The sequence below is a fragment of the Taudactylus pleione genome, unplaced genomic scaffold, assembly GCF_031769625.1.
Source record: "Taudactylus pleione unplaced genomic scaffold, aTauple2 ptg001312l, whole genome shotgun sequence".
Lineage (NCBI taxonomy): Eukaryota > Metazoa > Chordata > Amphibia > Anura > Myobatrachidae > Taudactylus > Taudactylus pleione.
In genome coordinates this window covers 191,220-213,534 of record NW_028285712.1, presented here as the reverse complement: position 1 = coordinate 213,534, position 22,315 = coordinate 191,220, and the positions used below count along the sequence as shown (strand labels likewise).

General features: G+C 47.9%; 1 protein-coding gene and 1 pseudogene across 2 annotated transcripts; one reads left to right on the top strand and one right to left on the bottom strand.

Moving 5' to 3' along the window:
* The window catches only part of LOC148443287 (uncharacterized), a 223,309-nt pseudogene that overhangs the window by 18,261 nt on the left and 182,733 nt on the right, over positions 1–22,315 (bottom strand).
* On the top strand, positions 561–21,702 carry LOC148443291 (uncharacterized). 2 transcript variants are annotated; one of them, XM_088462999.1, is made up of 7 exons: positions 561–679; positions 4,596–4,745; positions 5,880–6,071; positions 7,972–8,050; positions 8,482–8,579; positions 8,738–9,230; positions 20,068–21,702. In XM_088462999.1, the coding sequence occupies exons 2-7, from the start codon at positions 4,668–4,670 to the stop codon at positions 21,423–21,425; spliced, it is 2,298 nt and encodes a 765-aa protein (XP_088319125.1). In that variant the 5' UTR covers positions 561–679; positions 4,596–4,667; the 3' UTR covers positions 21,426–21,702. The 2 variants fall into 2 exon arrangements, with proteins under 2 accessions (XP_088319125.1, XP_088319124.1); XM_088462998.1 differs by having other exon boundaries at positions 20,065–21,702.

Below are 22,315 nucleotides of genomic sequence, written 5' to 3'. Positions count from 1 at the left end.
TAGTATATGAAACACTGGAAGCTGATCCACCTGTATGATGGTAATGCAGCACATAGGTCTGCTTAAGTTATATATGTAACACTGGAGTCTGCTCCACCTGTAATATATGTAACACTGAAATCTAACCTACCTGTATAAAGATAATGCAGCGCCAAAGCTGTATTATAATAACAACAGTCTGCAGTGCATCACCTGTCATATATAACATTGGAGTCTGCTCCCCCTATATAACACAAATAAACACCATTACCTGCTGCCAGACACAACAATGGCCGCTCTCTGCCTCCTCCTCCTCCTACTGACACTGTATCCAGTAACGTAAGTTGCTGTTCTGGAAGAAGAAACGCCCCTCTCATCTCCCTGTAGCTATGGCTACTGTCTGCCCCGCCCCTCTTATCATAGTGACCGCCCTCTCATTCCCTTCAGGGCGGTGATTGGCAGCAGCGAGAAGCCAATCAGGCGGCATATAGTAGGAAGGACGTCCTGTAACTAGAAGCCACCTGCTCCTACCGCTCCCATCTCCATCACTAGAGTAACAGCTGTATAGTCTAATGGTGTCCTCATGTGCGGTGACCGGCTGCCATATTCTTATAGTCTCCCAGTCACAGAGCAGAGGGGGCGGGGCCACAGGGGCTTTCGCTGCCATTTTGTCATAGATATTCCTGACAGCCGGAGCCAGGTAACGTGTCCTGTATATATTATATTATTATTATTATTATTATATAGGGGAGAGGGGACTGTACAGTGATATATGAGGGGGAATAACACAGCACCCAGCACACACTGATATGTGATATTATTATATAGGGGAGAGGGGACTGTACAGTGATATATGAGGGGGGATAACACAGCTCCCAGCACACACTGATATGTGGTATTATTATTATATAGGGGAGAGGGGACTGTACAGTGATATATGAGGGGGGATAACACAGCTCCCAGCACACACTGATATGTGGTATTATTATTATTATTATTATATAGGGGAGAGGGGACTGTATAGTGATATATGAGGGGGAATAACACAGCTCCAAGCACACACTGATATGTGGTATTATTATTATATAGGGGAGAGGGGACTGTACAGTGATATGAGGGGGAATAACACAGCTCCCAGCACACACTGATATGTGGTATTATTATTATATAGGGGAGAGGGGACCGTACAGTGATATATGAGGGGAATAACACATCTCCCAGCACACACTGATATGTGGTATTATTATTATATAGGGGAGAGGGGACTGTACAGTGATATATGAGGAGGAATAACACATCTCCCAGCACACACTGATATGTGGTATTATTATTATATAGGGGAGAGGGGACTGTACAGTGATATATGAGGAGGAATAACACAGCTCCCAGCACACACTGATATGTGGTATTATTATTATTATTATTATATAGGGGAGGGGACCGTACAGTGAAATATGAGGGGAAATAACACAGCTCCCAGCACACGCTGAAATATTGTATTATTTAGGGGAGAGGGGATTGTACAGTGATATATGGGGGGGAATACCACAGCTCCCAGCACACACTGATATGTGGTATTATTATTATATAGGAGAGAGGGGACTGTACAGTGATATATGAGAGGGAATAACACAGCTCCCAGCACACACTGATATGTAGTATTATTAGTATATATGGGGGAATGGGACTGTATAGTGATATATGAGGGGGAATAACACAGCTCCCAGCACACACTGATATGTGGTATTATTATTATATAGGAGAGAGGGGACTGTACAGTGATATATGAGGGGGAATAATACAGCTCCCAGCACACACTGATATGTAGTATTATTATTATATAGGGGGAGGGGACCATACAGTGATATATGAGGGAATAACACAGCTCCCAGCACACACTGATATGTGGTATTATTATTATATAGGGGAGAGGGGACTGTACAGTGATATATGAAGGGGAATAACACAGCTCCCAGCACACACTGATATGTGGTATTATTATTATATAGGGGGAATGGGACTGTATAGTGATATATGAGGGGGAATAACTGCTTCCAGCACTCACTGATATGTGGTATTATTAGTGTTCATTCTAGGTCCGGCAAGGGGTATGTCACTCAAGCGCTCGCCTGCAAAGGGGGCATGATGCGGCCTGTTCATCACTCTTGGGGATTTGCCCAGCTAGGCTGCCCCCAAGCTCTCCTTTCTCTGTGAATATTCACCAGCGTTGAGCGCTGCACCGCAATTTTTCCCACCCGAGGGGCACTGCAGTCCGCAGGTGGGGTCACCACCTGGCATGATGTTTTAGCGGTTTGCCAACAGGGCGCCGCCAAAGGGGCAGGGTGCATTCTGCCCTTTGAAATTGGCCCACTAAAACAACCTAGTCAGAATGCTGTATTATTAATATTTAAAGGATAAGGGACTACAGTGATATATAATGGGGATTAAATCAGATGTTACCACAGACTGATATGTTGTAATAATATAAAGAGCTGTGGGAACTGTTTAGTGATACTTCAGCATGGAAAAACAGATCTCACCACACACTTATATGTGGTAGTATTATTATATAAGGGAGAAAGGATTTGACGGAAGAGTTTTTTAATTCAAGCGCGAAAAATGCAACCTTGCTGTGTCAAACGGCAGAAGGTAATGGTATTTTACTGTACAGAGGGAGTGGCCTGTGGTATCCTACACTATATAGGTGGAGCTGCCGGTGGTGTCCTACTTTACAGGGGGAGTGGCCTGTGGTGTCCTATACAGTGGTAGCAGCCTGCATTGTCCTACTGCACAGGAGGATCGGCATGTTTTGTCCAACACTTTACAGGGGGAGCGGACTGTGATGTCCTACTACCCAGGAAGAGCGGCCTATTGTGTCCTACTATACAAGAAGAGCGGCCTATTGAGTCCTACTGTGGTGTCTTATACAGGGGGAGCAGTCTGTAGTGTCCTACTATACAGGGGGAGCATCCAGTGGTATCCTACTATACAGGGGAAGCTGCCTGTTGCACTCTACTATACAGGGGGAGCAACATGTATTGTCCTACCCTACAGGGAGAGCAACCTGTGGTGCCTTCCTATACAGGGGGATCAGCCTGTTGCACTCTACTATACAGGGGGAGTGGCCTGTGGTGTCCTACTTTACAGGGAAGTGGCCTGTGTTGCCCTACTATACTGGTTGAGTAGCCTGTGGTGTCTTACTATACACTGGGAGTGGCCTACGGTGTCCTACTTTACAGGGAAGTGGCCTGTGTTGCCCTACTATACTGGTCGAGTGGCTTGTGGTGTCCTACTATACACTGGGAGTGGCCTACGGTGTCCTACTTTACAGGTGGAGCGGACTGCGGTGTCCTATTATACAGCTAGAGCAGCCTGCAGTGTGTCCTGCTATACAGGAGGAGCAGCCTTTGGTGTCCTACTATACAGGGAGAGCGGCCTGTGGTGTCCTTATATATTGGGGAGTGACCTGTAGTGTCCTACTATACAGGGGGAGCAGCCTGTGGTGTCCTACTATAGAGGGGGAGTGGCCTGTGGTGTCCTATTGAACAGGAGGAGTGGCCTGTGATATACTATACAGGGGGAGCAGCCTGTGGTGTCCTATACAGGGGGAGCAGGCTGTGGTGTCCTGTTATAGCAGCAGCTGCAGAGTAATAATAACAGTAATGAGTGGTCGAGGAATAACACATAATAGGTATAACATGTATGTATATACCAGATGATACATAACAGGAACTGGGGAAGGATGTGTGAGAAGGACACAGACAGGACATGTAATAAAGGGCTGCACTCCCTGAGCTGAGACTGTCTGTCAGGGCGTCTTGTTATCCTGAGCAATAGAGACTCTCTCAGAGACAGCCAGTGGCTGTGACAGTCCCCAGATCCTCAGAGTGTCACTGATTATCCCCCAGGACATGTCTCACCCCACCCTACGCTGCACACACACGGCCGGCAGGCTGGTCACACATGTAACATACATCTGAGGTGCGGTCATTTGTCATTTCATCATTTGTGCAGAGTGACTGATGGGATTCTGTATTGTGTAACCCTTTGTGTGTCCCCTGGGCTGCCTGCTGTCCTATCCCTGTGTTACTAACCTCTTCTGTTCCCTTCCCCTCCCCTGTGTTACTGACACCTCTGTACAGCTGTTACATCCCCTGTTGTGTGCTCTGTATTCCTACGTTACTTCCCCTCTCCCCATATCTGCACCCCTTCTGCTCTCCTGTGTACTCTCCCCTCACATCCCTGTTACCTGTATGACCTCAGTATAGTCACAGATTTTCTCCGTTTCTGGAATAAATGTAAAACAAAAGTAAAAAATCCCAACATCCCTAATTCATGTGTTTGTACAAGATACACGTGGAGCAAATTTCACCAAATCTGTGTCTGGGAGGAATAAGACCCCCGGCCAGGAGAGGAGCATTGGTGTAACCTTATACAGTACAGCATTGTGTGACGGCCTCTGAGGAGCCTTATGGGGCTGGGTCACAGGAACCTCTGACAGACACTGACCAGGGCTCTATGGCTGGGGGGAAAGGGGAGACTTACTGGTCACTCAGTGTTACATGTCTGACTGTCTTACATGTGTTCTCTGTGATGTGTATTCTATTTATTCCTAGATAATCCTGCTGTGAGGAACCAGAGTCTTTATTACACATCACACGTTCTATATTCTCACTGATTCACTGAAAATGGACATGGATGAAAGTCACAGGACTGAGAGGATCTTACATCTCACCCTGGAGATCATCTACCTGCTGACTGGGGAGGTGAGAGGGTCTGGGGGTGTCACAGTGACATCACTTATATCTATAGTAATAATACAGGGACATGAGTGGGGAGGTGAGAGGATCTGGGAGTGTCACAGTGACATCACTTATATCTATAGTCATAATACAGGGACATGATTGGGGAGGTGAGAGGATCTGGGAGTGTCACAGTGACATCACTTATATCTATAGTAATAATACAGGGACATGACTGGGGAGGTGAGGGGATCTGGGAGTGTCACAGTGACATCACTTATATCTATAGTAATAATACAGGGACATGACTGGGGAGGTGAGGGGATCTGGGAGTGTCACAGTGACATCACATATCTATAGTAATAATACAGGGACATGACTGGGGAGGTGAGAGAATCTGGGAGTGTCACAGTGACATCACTTATATCTATAGTAATAATACAGGGACATGACTGGGGAGGTGAGAGGATCTGGGAGTGTCACAGTGACATCACTTATATCTATAGTAATAATACAGGGACATGACTGGGGAGGTGAGGGGATCTGGGAGTGTCACAGTGACATCACTTATATCTATAGTAATAATACAGGGACATGACTGGGGAGGTGAGGGGATCTGGAGTAGTATCACAGTGACATCACTTACATCTATAGTAATAATACAGGGACATGACTGGGGAGGTGGGAGGATCTGGGAATGTCACAGTGACGTCACTTATATCTATAGTAATACAGAGACATGACTGGGGAGGTGAGGAGGATCTGGGAGTATCACATTGACATCACTTATATCTATAGTAATAATACAGGGACATGACTGGGGAGGTGAGGAGGATCTGGGAGTGTCACAGTGACATCACTTATATCTATATTATTAAGCAAGCAACAGGGAGCTGGTCTCCGATATTAGTATCAGTCCCAGAGTCCTCACTGGAGTTGGGAATTATATGTTGTTTTCTTTCTGTCAGTGACACAAAGATGTTGGAGCTGCAGGAGATACTATATACTCTACATTTTTCTGTATATAGGAGATTGCTATAATATTTGCTTTAGTGAAATAGTCTTTTTGTATATTATGCAAAGTGATCATCTAAATAAACAGCCCCATTTAGGTGGAGTTTAAATGACTGTCTCATTGATGTCTCCCCCAATACACAGGATTACACAGTAGTGAAGAAGACATCCGGTGAGCATGAGACTCCCAGCAACCGTCCCCATGTGACAGGAGGACTGAGCAGGACCCAGAGCCCCATCATGGTGCCTCCACCTCACTCACTGATACATGAGAGACACAATGACCAGAAGATGCTGGAACTCATCAACAATAACATTCACCTGCTGACTGGAGAGGTGATTGCTGGGAATGGGACATTATACAGTAACACCAGGGGCAGGGGCAGAACTGTGGGAGACAATGGAGGCGCCTGCCGCCGGGCTCCAGCTCTGAAGGGGGCACCTCCTTCATTGTCCACAACATATTCACCCCACTTAGGGCTGTAATTATATACCCGGAGTGTACCGTCACGGCCGCCCAATACATGGCACCCCTTCCCAGTACCTGAGAAGCCATCATACACTAGTGGAAAGCTCCATGTCAGACCATCAGCTGCTGCCTTTGTCTATCTGTAGCCTATCTGCATGCACATTTCTATATTAGAGTGTCAGCGGGTATGACAAGGGGGGGCACCAAATTATAACTTGCCTCCGGGCTTCTGGGATGAACTTACGCCACTGACCAGGGGATGTGTCTGGGTGATAACTGGAGAGGTGACTGTTGGGAATGGGACATTATACAGTAACACCGGAGGATGTGTCTGGGTGATGACTGGAGAGGTGACTGCTGGGAAGGGGACATTATACAGTGACACCAGGGGATGTGTCTGGGTGATGACTGGAGAGGTGACTGCTGGGAATGGGACATTATACAGTGACACCAGGGGATGTGTCTGGGTGATGACTGGAGAGGAGACTGCTGGGAATGGGACATTATACAGTGACACCAGGGGATGTGTCTGGGTGATGACTGGAGAGGTGACTGCTGGGAATGGGACATTATACAGTGACACCAGGGGATGTGTCTTGGTGATGACTGGAGAGGTGACTGCTGGGAATGGGACATTATACAGTGACACCAGGGGATGTGTCTGGGTGATGACTGGAGATGTGACTGCTGGGAATGGGACATTATACAGGAGATGTGTCTGGATGATGACTGGAGAGGTGACTCCTGGGAATGGGACATTATACAGTGACACCAGGGGATGTTTCTGGGTGGTGACTGCTGGGAATGGGACATTATACAGACACCAGGGGATGTGTCTGGGTGATGACTGGAGAGGTGACTGCTGGGAATGGGACATTATACAGTAACACCAGGGGATGTGTCTGGGTGGTGACTGGAGAGGTGACTGCTGGGAATGGGACATTATACAGTAACACCAGGGGATGTGTCTGGGTGATGACTGGAGAGGTGACTGCTGGGAATGGGACATTATACAGTGACACCAGGGGATGTGTCTGGGTGATGACTGGAGAGGTGACTGCTGGGAATGGGACATTATACGGACACCAGGGGATGTGTCTGGGTGATGACTGGAGAGGTGACTGCTGGGAATGGGACATTATACAGTAACACCAGGAGATGTGTCTGGGTGATGACTGGAGAGGTGACTGTTGGGAATGGGACATTATACAGTAACACCAGGGGATGTGTCTGGGTGATGACTGGAGAGGTGACTGCTGGGATTGGGACATTATACAGTAACACCAGGGGATGTGTCTGGGTGATGACTGGAGAGTTGACTGCTGGGAATGGGACATTATACAGTAACACTAGGGGATGTGTCTGGGTGATGACTGGAGAGGTGACTGCTGGGAATGGGACATTATACAGTAACACCAGGGGATGTGTCTGGGTGATGACTGGAGCTGTGATTTCTGGGAATGGGACATTATACAGTAACACCAGTGGATGTGTCTGGGTGATGACTGGATAGGTGACTGCTGGGAATGGGACATTATAAAGTGACACCATGGGATGTGTCTGGGTGATGACTGGAGAGGTGACTGCTGGGAATGGGACATTATACAGTAACACCAGGGAATGTGTCTGGGTGATGACTGTAGAAGTGACTGCTGGGAATGGGACATTGTACAGTAACACCAGGGGATGTGTCTGGGTGATGACTGTATCATTGTGTGTCAGGTTCCTATAAGGTGTCAGGATGTCACTGTCTATGTCTCCATGCAGGAGGAGGAGTATATAGAGGATGACAGGGGTCTGTACAAGGACGTGATAATGGAGAATCACCGGCCCCTCACATCACTGGGTAAGACGAGACTGTAATTTATTGTACAGGGGAGAGCAGGTATGGGGGCCTCCTATATACACCCATCACCTGATAATCACATATATACAATGTACTCAGGGCCTGATTCAGCTTTGGGAATAGAGTGAGAATTAGCATGTAACTGACAATCTTGGTGAAACCATGCTGCACTGCAGGTGCGGCAGATGTATAATGAGCAGAGAGATTTAGAGTTGGAAGGGAGGTGTCCAAACTGACGTCTAAATTGCAGTGTAAAAGTAAAGCTGTGCAGTATATGTGGGCTACATGCAAAAGCAGCCAGTATTTACCCTAAATGCAAAATAATGTATGTATTTGCACCCCTTGCATTGCAACATGGTTTGTCCTGGTTCACAGTTACATGCTCTTTCTCACTCTGAATCAGGCCCTCAGTCACTGTGTGTCTCCTACAGATGGACTCAGTAACAGAAATACTCCAGAGAGATGTCCCCGTCCTCTTTATTCACAGGATTGTACAGAGGAGAATCACAGGACCCCACAGGAGCATCAGGTAGGTGGGATTTAGGGTCTCACCAATATACCAAAGTGTCTTTATAGGATCTGTAGGAAGCTGTGTGTGTCTTATTAACCAGAATTCTTCTAATTAGTGTGATTTAATGAAATCTGACATTTCTAAATTGTTATTTTATTGATTTGTGGGTTTCTTAGGGTGAAAGTCTGGCTAATATAAAGGCAGAAGATATAGAGGGAGAAGAAGAGCCGTATGTGACTGATATGAAGGCAGAAGATATAGAGGGAGAAGAGACGTATGTGACTGATATGAAGGCAGAAGATACAGAGGGAGAAGAAGAGACGTATGTGACTGATATGAAGGCAGAAGATACAGAGGGAGAAGAAGAGACGTATGTGACTGATATGAAGGCAGAAGATATAGAGGGAGAAGAAGAGACGTATGTGACTGATATGAAGGCAGAAGATATAGAGGGAGAAGAAGAGACGTATGTGACTGATATGAAGGCAGAAGATATAGAGGGAGAAGAAGAAACGTATGTGACTGATATGAAGGCAGAAGATATAGAGGGAGAAGAAGAGACGTATGTGACTGATATGAAGGTAGAAGATATAGAGAGAGAAGAAGAAACGTATGTGAGGGGTGATCAGCAGTGTAAGGAGGAGGAAATCCCTACAGATATCAGCACAGGTGAGTAATAAACACTTACTCAATCACTACAACAGTACAAACTAATCAGGGAAATGTATCTGTCCAGTGGTGGAGTCAGGAGCCATCAGCCCCTATTATACTGCTCTCCTCCTCACATTATGTCACTGTGTGTTACCAGCCCAGAGATCTGACCAGTCTCCTCCCCACACTCTCTGGTGTATCTCATACATCAGCAGCCATCAGCCCCTATTATACTCCTGCTCTCCCACTCACATCATGTCACTGTGTGTTACCAGCCCAGAGATCTGACCAGTCTCCTCCCTGCACTCTCTGGTGTATCTCATACATCAGGAGCCATCAGCCCCTATTATACTCCTGCTCTCCCCCTCACATCATGTCACTGTATGTTACCAGCCCAGAGATCTGGCCAGTCTCCTCCCCACACTCTCTGGTGTATCTCATACATCAGTAGCCATCAGCCTCTATTATACTCCTGCTCTCCCCCCTCACATCATGTCACTGTGTGTTACCAGCCCAGAGATCTGACCAGTCTCCTCCCTGCACTCTCTGGTGTATCTCATACATCAGGAGCCATCAGCCCCTATTATACTCCTGCTCTCCCCCTCAATTCATGTCACTGTGTGTTACCAGCCCAGAGATCTGACCAGTCTCCTCCCCACACTCTCTGGTGTATCTCATACATCAGGAGCCATCAGCCCCTATCTATTTCAGGGTCCATAGGGGGTCCACAGGGTTGACCTTGGGATATAGGTTGGGAACCAAATCCGGGCACCACGCAGTTAAAGCTTTTAGCTCCCAGGATGCACTTGGGTCCACTCTCCCTATAACCCCACCCCCAAGCCAGAGGCACCTCAGTTTAAGTTGGTGCCCGGCCGGAGTCGGGTCACCGTTAGTGCAGGGGGAGCTGATTAGCAGCCCCTAAGCTTATTTTATTTTTATTTTTTAGGGACAAAGTTTTTTCCAACTTTGGACTCTTCAGAGCGGCAGCGTTGGACTGTCCATAGGACGTCTAACCTGCTGCTCCGTCACCCCGCTGGCGCTGAGACGCCAGTACAGATCTGGGGATCTCAGCGGGACCCCAGAGTCTGTACTAGCCGGACTCTGTGGGCGCCCAGGACTGCTTGCGAATCCACGGGGAGCATGTAAGGTCGCGGATCACCGCTTGCGGTGATCTGCGCATTTCAAATGCAGTCCTGTGCCTCCGGTCTCTGGGGACAGACCGGAGGCGCCGGCAGTGGCGGCGGGCCCCCCATACCCCGTGTGTCCACTAGACCACCAGGGACTTAACGATCGGCGCAGGGAGCCGGCTTCCCTGGGGTTAATAGCCGGCCAGGGGAGCAAGCCTTCCCTGTTACAGCGGCTCCTCCCCTCAGCTCAGCTCGCCTTTCAGTATTATAGTCTGGCGTCGCTGAGCTGCTTCCTCCGCGGGCTACGCTTCTTCTGAGGTCTCCAGGTGGCCATTTTCTATGTGCAGCAGCAGAGCTTCGGAGATGGCAGTGAGTCCAGTCCCCCTGCGTACCGCACCATCAGGTCAGTGTACACAGCGCTGTAGCCTTCCCAGACACTGAATCTGGGCAGTTGAATGCAGTGACATAGTGCAGTATATTATATGACATGTTTATGTATATATATGTATATATCTGCATGGTATGTGACTTATGCTAGTGCTGACTGTCTGTACTTTATTATCTCACCTGTCAATATATATCTATCCCTTTTCTTTATCTGCCCTAATACAGCTGTACTTAGGGTGGTTCTGAGGCCTCACATTTATATACTTGTTAATATTTGTGAGGTTTGTCACATACTGTTGCGTGCTGCACGTTGCCATATTTTCGATGGAACTGTGTGTTGCATACGCTGAAAATGTGTCCCTGCAGTTAATTTTGGCATCAGTCAGGACCAGTATATTGCTGCTTGATATTTCCGCCAAGATTGGTCAGATATGTCTGACCAGGAGATAGAGCGTTATACTGCAGCCATTTTTACTATCCTGCAAGTCATGTGCTGCAGGTGTTAGTGCGGAGGATTTGACTCATAAAGGGTTCTGTATGCGGCGCCATCTGGTGCCGAGCCCCTTACACGACCCCTTTGGGCGGTTTGTTTTCTTGGGATCCTCTCAATTGCGGATCGCCGGGCGGGCCCCATTGTTGTACCTCACCTGGGGGTTACTTCACCATACTGCCCTCTTCATCTCAGGGTATCTCGCAGTTTCTTGCACTCTTCCCCTGTGACACAGACTACCGCTCCCTGCAGGGGTTTTTCCAAGTATATGAATTCCCCCTGGTGCCACAATAGTCTGTCATTCCCCTTGCAGGGATTACCACAGCCACCCTGGGTGGATGTCGTTTTCTATGAAACGCAAATTGGCGTGGTTGGCGCCCTGTGGTTACTTCCCAGTTGGCTCTGCCGTGTACTGGATACTGTTTTGGGCTCTTTCCCTCTTACACGGGGGGAAGCCTATTTCAGGTTTTATTATCCCTGCTTTAGGGCTGGTAGCAGGTCCATTCTGGTTAGAGTGAATGTTGACCTGCACCTGTATCATACACCCTCCGTCTTACGTGCCTTCGGGTTCCCTGTTGCTGACTAGCGGTTGGATCGCATGGCGGGACTCTGGCTGTTGCCAGATACGAGGTATTACAACAGCGTTTGGCCTCCTGTCCCAAATTCCCTGAGGGTCATCACGAGACCCTCCTGGGGTGGATGGGCGTGTTACTCATCTCATTACAGATGTTACTATGCCTCCCATTCCGGCGTGGTCGGATTCTTCGGATCCATAGGTGGTAACTCTACCTGAAATCAGTATACTCGCTTTCAGGGGTTGTTACCCATCCTACCATGGCTATAGCATGGTTGGTTAATACTATTGCATACTGAGCTGATGCATTTGTAATGTTTTTTCCCTTCCAAAACGTCTGGGGTTCAAATGTATTTGGTCGCTCACGTAATATATGCAGTTGTCATAGGTGGAAATGCCTATATTGGATACCAGTCTCCTAACTTTCAGAGTTCCGGTTGCGACTGTATCCTCCGTCATACCCTATGGCTACGCTCTGGGAATGCAGAGGTGCAGATACCATCTATAGGGTAGATCTTGTTTGGTCCTGACCTTGACAAGATTGTAGTAACATTGGCAGTATTACTAACGACCAGTTTACCGCCTTCAGCTATGCCCACTACAAGGCCTCAGACTAAGTCTGTTAAGTCTTTGTGTCCTCTGGGTCAGCTGTAAAGGTCTGTTTCTTCGTAGACTGTCGGCCTCTACAAGGGCCGACATATCCAGTCCCGAGCAGGCCTGGACTGCCAGCCGATCCTGCTTCTGAACCTACGGATATATCTTCAGCCTGACGTGACAGGCCTCCCACTGGGAGATAGCGAATTTCTCAGTTAGCCTGGTACTAGTGTCAGGTTGCCGCGGCTACGTGGGTAGGAGGATACGCCCTCTCTTTGCTCAGGCGGCCTCTTTACATGTGATGGTACGCGGGCCCTTATTCAGACCCGAACAGGGCCTTACAAATCCAGAAAGCTATACAGTTGTTGCGGTCAGTGGAGCTGATGAGGCCATCCCCACTTTCTCAGCGAGGGACTGGTTGTTCTGCTTTCTTTCTGGTGTGGCTGAATGGTTCTCTTTGGCCTATTCTCTGTCTCAATTCCCTGAACCAGTTCCTAAAGCTACCTGGGCTCAGGAGGCAATCCCTATGCTCCATCATACTATGTTTGGAACCTGGGGACTTTATGGTATCACTGGATATACAGGACGCCTGCTTACGGGTACTTACAGAGACCTTTCCTCAGCATGGACTGAGGTTTGCTATATCACAGCAACACTTACAATTTTTCGGGCTCTGCCTCTTGGGACTGTCCTCAGCCCCACAGGGGTTTACCAGCGTTTTGGATTTTCTGACAGTTCTCCTGTTCAGTATATCCCAATGCTCCTGTACCTGGACGGTCTCCTGCTCTTAGCAGGATCACCGGGGTACTTTACTGCCAGATCAGGATGACCGTGGCTTCTTCAGGGTGCAGACGTTTAATCAACGGGGAATAAGTCCTCCCTCTCTGGGTATTCTTCATCTAGGAGCCCTGCTGGATTCTCAGAATCTGAGAATTCTTCTGGCGTAAGACGGAGTCTCCACTCTTCCATTAGGAGTCCATGGATGTCTACGCAGTCGACATATGTCTTTACACTCTGGGATGCATGATCAAATATTCAGTGTCTGCCTTTGGAAGGGTGGAATGGGCTCAGTTCCATTCCAGGCCTTTCCATAATTGGCTTATCTCCAGATGGAACGAGTTTTTTCTGTCAGATCACTGTTCGAACGATGTGCTCTCTCCGGAGGCAAGTCGGTCCCTTTCCGGGTGGCTATGGCCATCTCGTCCAGGGTATTCTTTGCTATGGACAGTGTCTGGTTCGCATCCATTTCAGTGCAGTTGGACGTCTGTCGATTCTACCCTGTCAATTAACTTGTTGGACCTTTAGCCTGTCTTGGGCCTTCACTCTGGCATAACTCTTGTTTCCCGGTGAACTTGAAAAGGTTCAGTCCGACAGGGTCAGGACAGTGGCTTCCTTTTTAGCAACACTGTTGGTTGGGTGGCAATGACAGGTATGTCACACATTCGGACATAGTCCGAGGGTCTCCTCCCGACCATCTTGGCAGCGTTCATTTCAGGAGCTCTCCATTGGGAAGCGGGAGTCCTCAGTCGTCACGACGTGCATCCCGGGGACTAGTCTCTTCCCCAAGAGAGGTTTCATCTCCTGGTGAGCAGGGGGGGCCCCTGAGGTGGCCCTCATGGCCTTCTGACTTTATCACACTATGGTGTTACAGTCCAGCTCTCGGGATTCTGAAGCAACTTTCAGTGACTCTTTGTCGGTGAAGTGGTCCTTCCACTTTGCGTACCTGTGTTCTCCGGTCTCCCTTCTTCCTCGAGGGAAGTGTTTCAATCAAGACGGAGATGCTTTCCTGCTGGTGGCTCCTGATTGCCCCAGATGTCAGGGGTACTTGGATTTTCGGATTCTCTCCATCGATACTCCATTCCTGATGCTTCACTGCCCGGACCTGTTGTCTCAGGGTCCTTGGTTTTGCCAAGGACCTGGGTCGTTTGTCTTTGACTGCGTCCCTACAGTGGTCTTACGGCTTCCCTGGCTTTGTCATCGTTGGAATGATTAGAGCACATAGATCAGCTTTTGCTGGGACCTACAAACAAACTGTGGCAGCCATAATTCTTATGGTATTGTACCTGTTGATACAATCCTCCGGTGTCCAGGATTTCCAGATATTCTGGCATTCCTTCCGGCTGGCTTGGGTTTCTCCCTCGGCCTGGCCTTCCTGACAGTGCGGATCCCTACACTGTCAGTAGGGTTAAGATATGGAATTGCTCCACTCTGGTATCCAGTTCATCCTTTGGAGTGTTTTCTGGATTATGCCTCCTTTTGTCCTCCCTAGGGACTCCTTGGGAGTTAGTAGTGGTTCTTCGTTCCCTCCGGGGACAGTCAATGGAACCGCTGGTTGTGATAGCCATTACATGGTCTATTGCTTAGGCTCTCTCTTTCTCTCAGGGTGTTTATATCAACCAGGAGAGTGTCTGAATTGGGAGCGTTCTCATGTGGTTCCCTCTTCTGGAGGGCATCATGTCAGGGTGTGAGTTGCTCCGCCCTGTGTTTCTTTTTAAAGTGGTTTTTAGGTACCATATTCTGGAACTTATGGTACGGCCATTCAGTCCCCAGTCCTCTCGGCTGGTGTGGCCTCATTGACTGTGGTCCGGCCTCTTGGGATTTATGTGATCCGTTCAAGGTCCTTACGGAAATCGGACCCCTTATTGGTGGTCTGCGATTTCTGGTTTTCACAGGAAAGGATGGCCGGCCTATAGCCAAATGTTGGCTCGATGGCCTTGTATGTCTTCCTCAGGGGCCTATCCATGGGTAGGCCTTTCTGTTGAGGCTTGTTTTCTCGGGCCATGTAACCCTCGAGGGCGGCCCGCTGTGGCGCCTCGCTGTTTTGCCTTACTAGGTGACCACGCCTTTTTAAGGTTCTAGGCATTGGTTTCCTTTGCCTCTCAGGATGCTTCCTTTTTGGCGACGGATTCTCCTCTCAGCACAGGAGCGTCCCCACCCTTGGTTGAACTGCTTTGAGACTGAAGTAGAAAACAAGAGATATGGTAAGAACTTACCTTTGTTATCTCTGTTTCTACGAAGTCCATAGGGTCCACAGGGCGCCCGCCCTGACGCACCTGGCTTCGTATGGGCTGTGTGGCTGGTCACCGGTTTTCCATCTCCCATTTCTGTGAGTATGGTTATTGAGTGTTCCAGTTTTCTCTCTCTTTTTCTCTCCTCCTTCGGCCTTTGGCTACTTACAAACTGAGGTGCCTCTGGCTGGGGGGTGGGGTTATAGGGAGAGTGGACCCAAGTGCATCCTGGGAGCTAAAAGCTTTAACTGCGTGGTGCCCGGATTTGGTTCCCATCCTATACCCCCAAGGTCAACCCTGTGGACCCTATGGACTTCATAGAAACAGAGATAACAAAGGTAAGTTCTTACCATATCTCTTGTTATTCATGTAAATATTCCCCAAAATGGCGACGTCTGTGCATTTCCAGCTTCTCTTTCTGTACATCCCATGGATATTGCGCATCTTTCCTGTAAGCCTAGAGGCAGCAGTGTCTTGGTCACGTGCCTTCAGCTTTCATGGTCTAGTACAGGCCTGGCCAACCTGTGGCCCTCCAGCTGTTGTGTAACTACACATCCCAGCATGCCCTGCCACAGTTTTAGCATTTCCTTATAGCCAAACTACAGCAGGGCATGCTGGGACTTGTAGTTTCACAGCAGCTGCAGAGCCGCAGGTTGGCCAGGCCTGGTCTAGGTTATCAGAACACATTATGGCCCTCATTCAGAGTCGGGCGCTTGATGCAAGTGATCGCTCTGAGGGTGGCCGCTTGCATTTTTTAGTGCGGCCTCCTGGTCGCTAGCTGAGCTGTGGGTTACCACCCACAGCTCTAGCGAGCGACCAGGTTAATGGTCGCAATGGTCAAGACCATCACGACCATCGGGGCATGCGACGAGATCCTAAGGTTGGGTCTCGGCATCCGCAAGCCCCAGGGAGCTTCCTGCTCTGATCGAGCAGGAAGCTCCCCACTGACATCACTGGTGATGTCAGTGGGGCCGCCCACAAACGGTCAGGTGTTCCTTGAGGAACGCATCCGTTTGCTCAGCCACCCCCCCTCGGCCCGCCTCCCAAACGGGGCGAGCTGTCACTCTCCATCGTTTGGTGCGAGACCCATAGCGATGGAGCGCCCGACGCTAGTCGGTACCGACGTGCGCATGCCCAGTAGTAAAACATCAACCCGGTTGCGAGCGCTCAGCGCTTGCGACTGGGTCTGAATGAGACCCTATATCTAAAGTATATGAGATATACTCTCCAGTGATGGCTCAAAGCAATCTCCAGCGCAAGTAAATTATTAACACAAACATGTCCGCACCTGTGTTACCCATATTGTCCATTTGGCCTAATGACGCCTTTGTCTTTTGGTCTTCATGCATATTGGAGTTTCCTGTTCATGCCTTCCGTACTAAGGAGACCAATCATGTAACACGTCATGTTTAAGTCACAATAATTTTGTATTCCTTCATAATGACTAAATATACTGTAATAAGTGTCAGGCTTATCACAGGAGGAATGTAATTAACCTGTTACTGTGAAATTGAAATTCTATTTAATTTTGGTTTCCTGATGTGATAACTGATGTAGAGTTTGGGCTGGATCCCTGCTGTGATATATACATTATCTGTATGTAAAGAACCGATGTAGCTCTGTAAGGTGTATACGCTCTGACTATCTGAGAGGAGAGAACCTGTGTAACACCTTCTATGCTTTGGAGTAACTGTCTTTGTATAGACAAATCCTATGAGCAATAAATATCCAATTGCCCCAGACACCTGCATCTGCTCGTATCCTGTGACTACCAGAGAAGCACCAAACACTACTTCCAGCTGTTCTGGTTTGAGCCCAGTGTCTCCAAGCTCAGTCCCTCTGCCAGCTACCATGTGCCAACTGGTCCACAGTGAGAGATCAGTGGCAATTAGCCAGCACCACCCAGGAGGCATTGGGGGGAGTCAGTAACAGGCGGTTGCTGACAGTCCCTAGGAGTATTAAAGTAAGCCCAAAATAATTCTACAGTCACCTGGAGGAACATCTGACACTTTGGGGCTTGTCACCTCCACTCACAATCTGTGTATCCAGCAAAGGCAGTGATCGCGGTGTTGACAAAATATGTGGGTCCCAGGGACCCTCCACTTTAAAAAAAAAATGGGGTCCTACCTGACCATTTCTAGGTCCCATCATAATTTATGCTTTAGAGCTCCCCATATGCCTCTCAGACCTCCCCTAACCCCTTACAAATGATGCCACACAGCCATGCCCGGCCTTTACACATTATGCCGCACATTAATGCCCTTTACACATTATGCCGCACAGCAGTGCCCGGTCTTTACACATTATGCCGCACATTAATGCCCGATTTTTAAACATTATGCCACACATTAATGCCCCGTCTTTACACATTATGCCATGCAGTAATAGACCTTACAAATGATGCCACACAGCCATGCCTGGCCTTTACACATTATGCCACACATTAATGCCCTTTAGTCCCACTATGCATTGCCCCAGTAGTAGTCCCCCCCATGCATTGTCCCTAGTAATTGACTCCCTATGCATTGCCCCCAGTAGACCCCCTATGCATTGCCCCAAGTAGGAATCCCCCTATGCATTACCCCTAGTAATAATCCCCCTATGCTTTATCCTTAGTAGTAATCCCCCTATGCATTGCCCCTAGTAGTAATCCCCCTACGCATTACCCCTAGTAGTCCCCCTATGCATTGCCCCCAGTAGTAATCCCCCTATGTATTGCCCCAGTAGTAATACCCCCATTCATTATCCCTAGTAGTCCACCTATGCATTGTCCCCAGTAGTAATCCCCCTATGCATTGCCCCAGTAGTAATACCCTCATGCATTATCCCTAGTAGTCCCCTTATGCATTGCCCCCAGTAGCAATACCCTAATACATTACCCCTAGTAGTAATCCCGCTATGCTTTATCCCTAGTAGTAATCCCCCTATGCATTGCCCCTAGTAGTAATCCCCGTATGCATTACCCCTAGTAGTCCCCCTATGCATTGCCCCTAGTAGTCCCTCTGTGCATTGCCCTCAGTAGTAATCCCCCCTATGCATTGCCCCCAGTATTGGCGTCACTCACACCTTCAATTGGGCCTAATGACCCCTATGTAGCCCAGGCCTTGTGCCCACCTATATACCTACAGGCCTATTGCCTGAAATTATTCCACGGGCCTAGTGCCCGACAACCCTGGTGGTCTAGGGAAGGGGGTAAATAACGGTGGCCGAAGGCCGCCTACCCGTAAGGTGGAAGAGGCTTCAGTCCTCAGCTTCAGTCTTCTGCCGTTGGCCCATCCTGGCCAGCGGCACCGCCTCTTCCTTTCTTCCTCCTTGATCACGCCGTCTTCTGGCCTCTTGCGTGGCCGCCGGAACTGTTGCCGCGCCGCTCTTCTCTTGTCTTCGGAAGGTCTTCACTCCTCCCCTCCACCACCGGACTGAACTTTCCCTCTCAGCGGCGTCTGATTCAAGACACCGTGATTGGCTCGTCGCTTCTGCCTCCGATTGGCTGCTGGACCGCGAGCCGTGTTTGGCTTGTGGCCAGTGCCAAACAACCGCCGCTTCTGGGCAGCGAGCTCCGCTTAGCTTGCGCCTGGAGCCAAGCTTCTCCCGCCGCCACTTTACCACTGACGCTGGTGGAAGGGACCAGGCGGCCCCTTCACCAGGTACCTGCCATGGTGGCTTACCCGGCGCTGGGAACAAACACTATCCCAGCGCCCGGCACGGATGCTGTGCCGATGCTGGGATCAGACACTTGATCCCAGCATGGCTTTCCACAGCAGCAGCAGCCAATAACAGACAGCATTGTGTCTTTCTCAGGGGGACGCGCTGTGCTGCAGCCAGCTGTCAGGGATTGGCCACAGCACAACGCGTCCCCGGGGACCCGGCTACTTGTTAAAAGTGAGTCCCCATTGCTCAATAGCGGGTAAAATATGTTCTATAGCGCGTATTTGCGAACACTGAAAGGACAGTATAGGGATTTGTTCATATTTTGGTCAAAACATTTAAGCTTGTAATCCGGCATCAGGAGTTCCTAATATTCTGCTAGTTACTCTATGACTGATCCTTCATACACCACTGACTTGTAGTTACATCTTTCTTGTCTCTCAGCTACAGAAGCTAATTGTGAAACAAAAACCTATTGCCACGCGGCTGGTACCATGTAACGTATGGGTAACATCCAGGACTGGCCTGTTTTATTTTGTTTGAAAATTGTGCCTAAAGTCCTGAATGCTGTCAATCATGCCGGTATGAGGCTGTTTTGTGTGTGGCTCACTAGCCTATGCTTGTTTAGGCGTTAGCCTCTGGATCTGGGAGGTGAGCACATGTTACCAGCAGTCTAATGGTGTTTGATGTATATACAATATAGATACTTGCAGGAACCTTGATACTGGGCTGTAAGCTTAAATGTTTTGCTGAAGTCCTTGTGCTTGGATTGCTAGATGTACCCAGGTTTGTAGTGGTGACTCCAATGCCGACAACAATTGTCTTTATGTTTTGTATTAGAATAAACATGTAACCCCTGTGATAGCTATAACATAGCATAATATGTGACCGTTATACATTGTACCATGACACAACGGAACTTCCCCATTTGTTACTAATTTGGGGACCTGTCACCGTAGTCTCTATTGGAAAACTATCCATGTTACAGAGAAACAATACTTTTTTCATATATTTAATTTATTCCCAGCAGATGGATGTAACAGAAGGAAGATCTCAGAGGGACATCACATCTTATCTACAGATGGTGACATAGAAGGTCACAACAACACCCGAGATTCTCTAGGACAAAACCCTAACACCACAATTATACATCCAGCACCTCACAGTGCACATGTGTCATCTGATCCCTCTTATTATGGGGAATGTTCTCCTGATACCCCAGATAGTGGTACACCTATTATAGCTCATGCAGTAGATAAAATGTATTCCTGTTCCATAGATCCCCAACAGAACACAAAAGTCATTAATGACCAACCAACTAAGACCAGTGCAAAGCACCATACATGCTCTGAGTGTGGAAAATGTTTCATCTATAAATCAGCTCTCGTCACACATCAGAGAAGTCACACAGGTGAGAAACCGTTTCCGTGTTCTAGGTGTGGGAAATGTTTTACACACAAATCAGATCTTGTTACACATCAGAGATGTCACACAGGTGAGAAACCATTTCCATGCTCTGAGTGTGGGAAATGTTTTAAACATAAATCACATCTTGTTATACATCAGAGATGTCACACAGGTGAGAAACCATTTTCATGCCCCGAGTGTGGGAAATGTTTCGTCTATAAATCATCTGTTGTTATACATCTGAGACGTCACACAGGTGAGAAACCGTTTCCATGCTCTGATTGTGGGAAATGTTTCAGAGACAAAAGATATCTTGTTAGACATCAAATATGTCAAACAGATGAGAAACCATTTCCATGCTCTGAGTGTGGAAAATGTTTTACAAGAAAATCAAGTCTACTTAGACATCAGAGATGTAACACAAGTGAGAAACAATTTCCTTGCTCTGACTATGGGAAATGTTTTACACATAAATCAAATCTTGTAAGACATCAGAGAAATCACACAGGTGAGAAACCATTTCCATGCTCTGAGTGTGGGAAATGTTTTACCAGAAAATCAGTTCTTGTTATACATCAGAGAAGTCACACAGGTGAGAAACCATTTCCATGCTCTGAGTGTGGGAAATGTTTTACCAGAAAATCAGTTCTTGTTATACATCAGAGAAGTCACACAGGTGAGAAACCATTTCCATGCTCTGAGTGTGGAGTATGTTTTACAAGAAAATCAAGTCTACTTAGACATCAGAGACGACACATAAGTGATAAACCATTTCCTTGCTCTGACTGTGGGAAATGTTTTACAAGATTTGATTTATATGTAAGACATCAGAGAAATCACACAGGTGAGAAACCATTTCCATGCTCTGAGTGTGGGAAATGTTTTACACAGAAATCAAATCTTGTTACACATCAAATAATACATAAAAAAAACGAGCTGATAGACATAAAACACAATACTTTAAGCAATTCAAATGCTTAAAATCTTTTGGCTAATTTATTGTGTTTGAGGGTATGAAGTTGTGGATGCTGATGGTCTAAATGCCGACCGTCGCCATCCCGACTGTCTAATCCCGGCTAGGCTCCAATGACAGGTGTCGAAATCCCGACAGCTGTCATTTTACCTTCGCCGGGAGCCCGATGCCCGGCATACTGATCGAAGGTAAGCCAGGCACGGACAGCCATGGGAGGGAGGGTTAGGTTAGGGGCTCCCATGGGGACAACCCCCCCCCCCCGGGAGACTTAGGGGTAGGCTGCGGGGAAGTTGGGGGATAGGTTTAGGCACTTAGAGGGGGGGTTAGGAGCGCCTAAGGAAGGTTAGGAGGGGGTTAGGATAGCGTTATTTATCTTAATGAACGATCAGGATTATCACCTCTGCCGGGCTATTGCTGTCGGGATTAAGTATTACACACTGATTCCGTTTTGAGTACCAGTAATAGTAGAATGGACAATACACAGCGCCATCAGTGCACAAACATTGCTACTTTTTTTCACATAACAATCAACCTTAATAAAAGGAAAGTATATATCACACAGTCATGGACAACTGAAGGGAACAGGGAGGGAAAGTTGTATTTTGTGTTGCTAATCAAAAGCAAGTAATCCTCAGCCTCCTTGTACTCTAGCTAAGAGATCCATGTGGTGACAAATACCCAATGTCAGTCCATCGTGGAGAACATCACATCTTCCATCTGATGTTATACATATGTGATGTAATGAGTTACTGTAATTGTCATTACCTGTGTGTGATGGGGATCAGTGAAGCATAGATTATAGTAGCACACTGCCTGTTATATACTCACACACACACAGTGCTATGTATGTCCTCTCATCACTCTGCATTTCATTCCACTGACCAATTGGCTCAGATGT

Coding starts and splice junctions, on each gene's coding strand:
- LOC148443291 (XM_088462998.1), top strand. CDS start 4,668: ATGGACATGGATGAAAGTCACAGGACTGAGAGGATCTTACATCTCACC. Junction 8,580..8,737: donor GGACCCCACAGGAGCATCAG/GTAGGTGGGATT, acceptor TGGGTTTCTTAG/GGTGAAAGTCTGGCTAATAT. Junction 9,231..20,064: donor CCCTACAGATATCAGCACAG/GTGAGTAATAAA, acceptor ATTTATTCCCAG/CAGATGGATGTAACAGAAGG.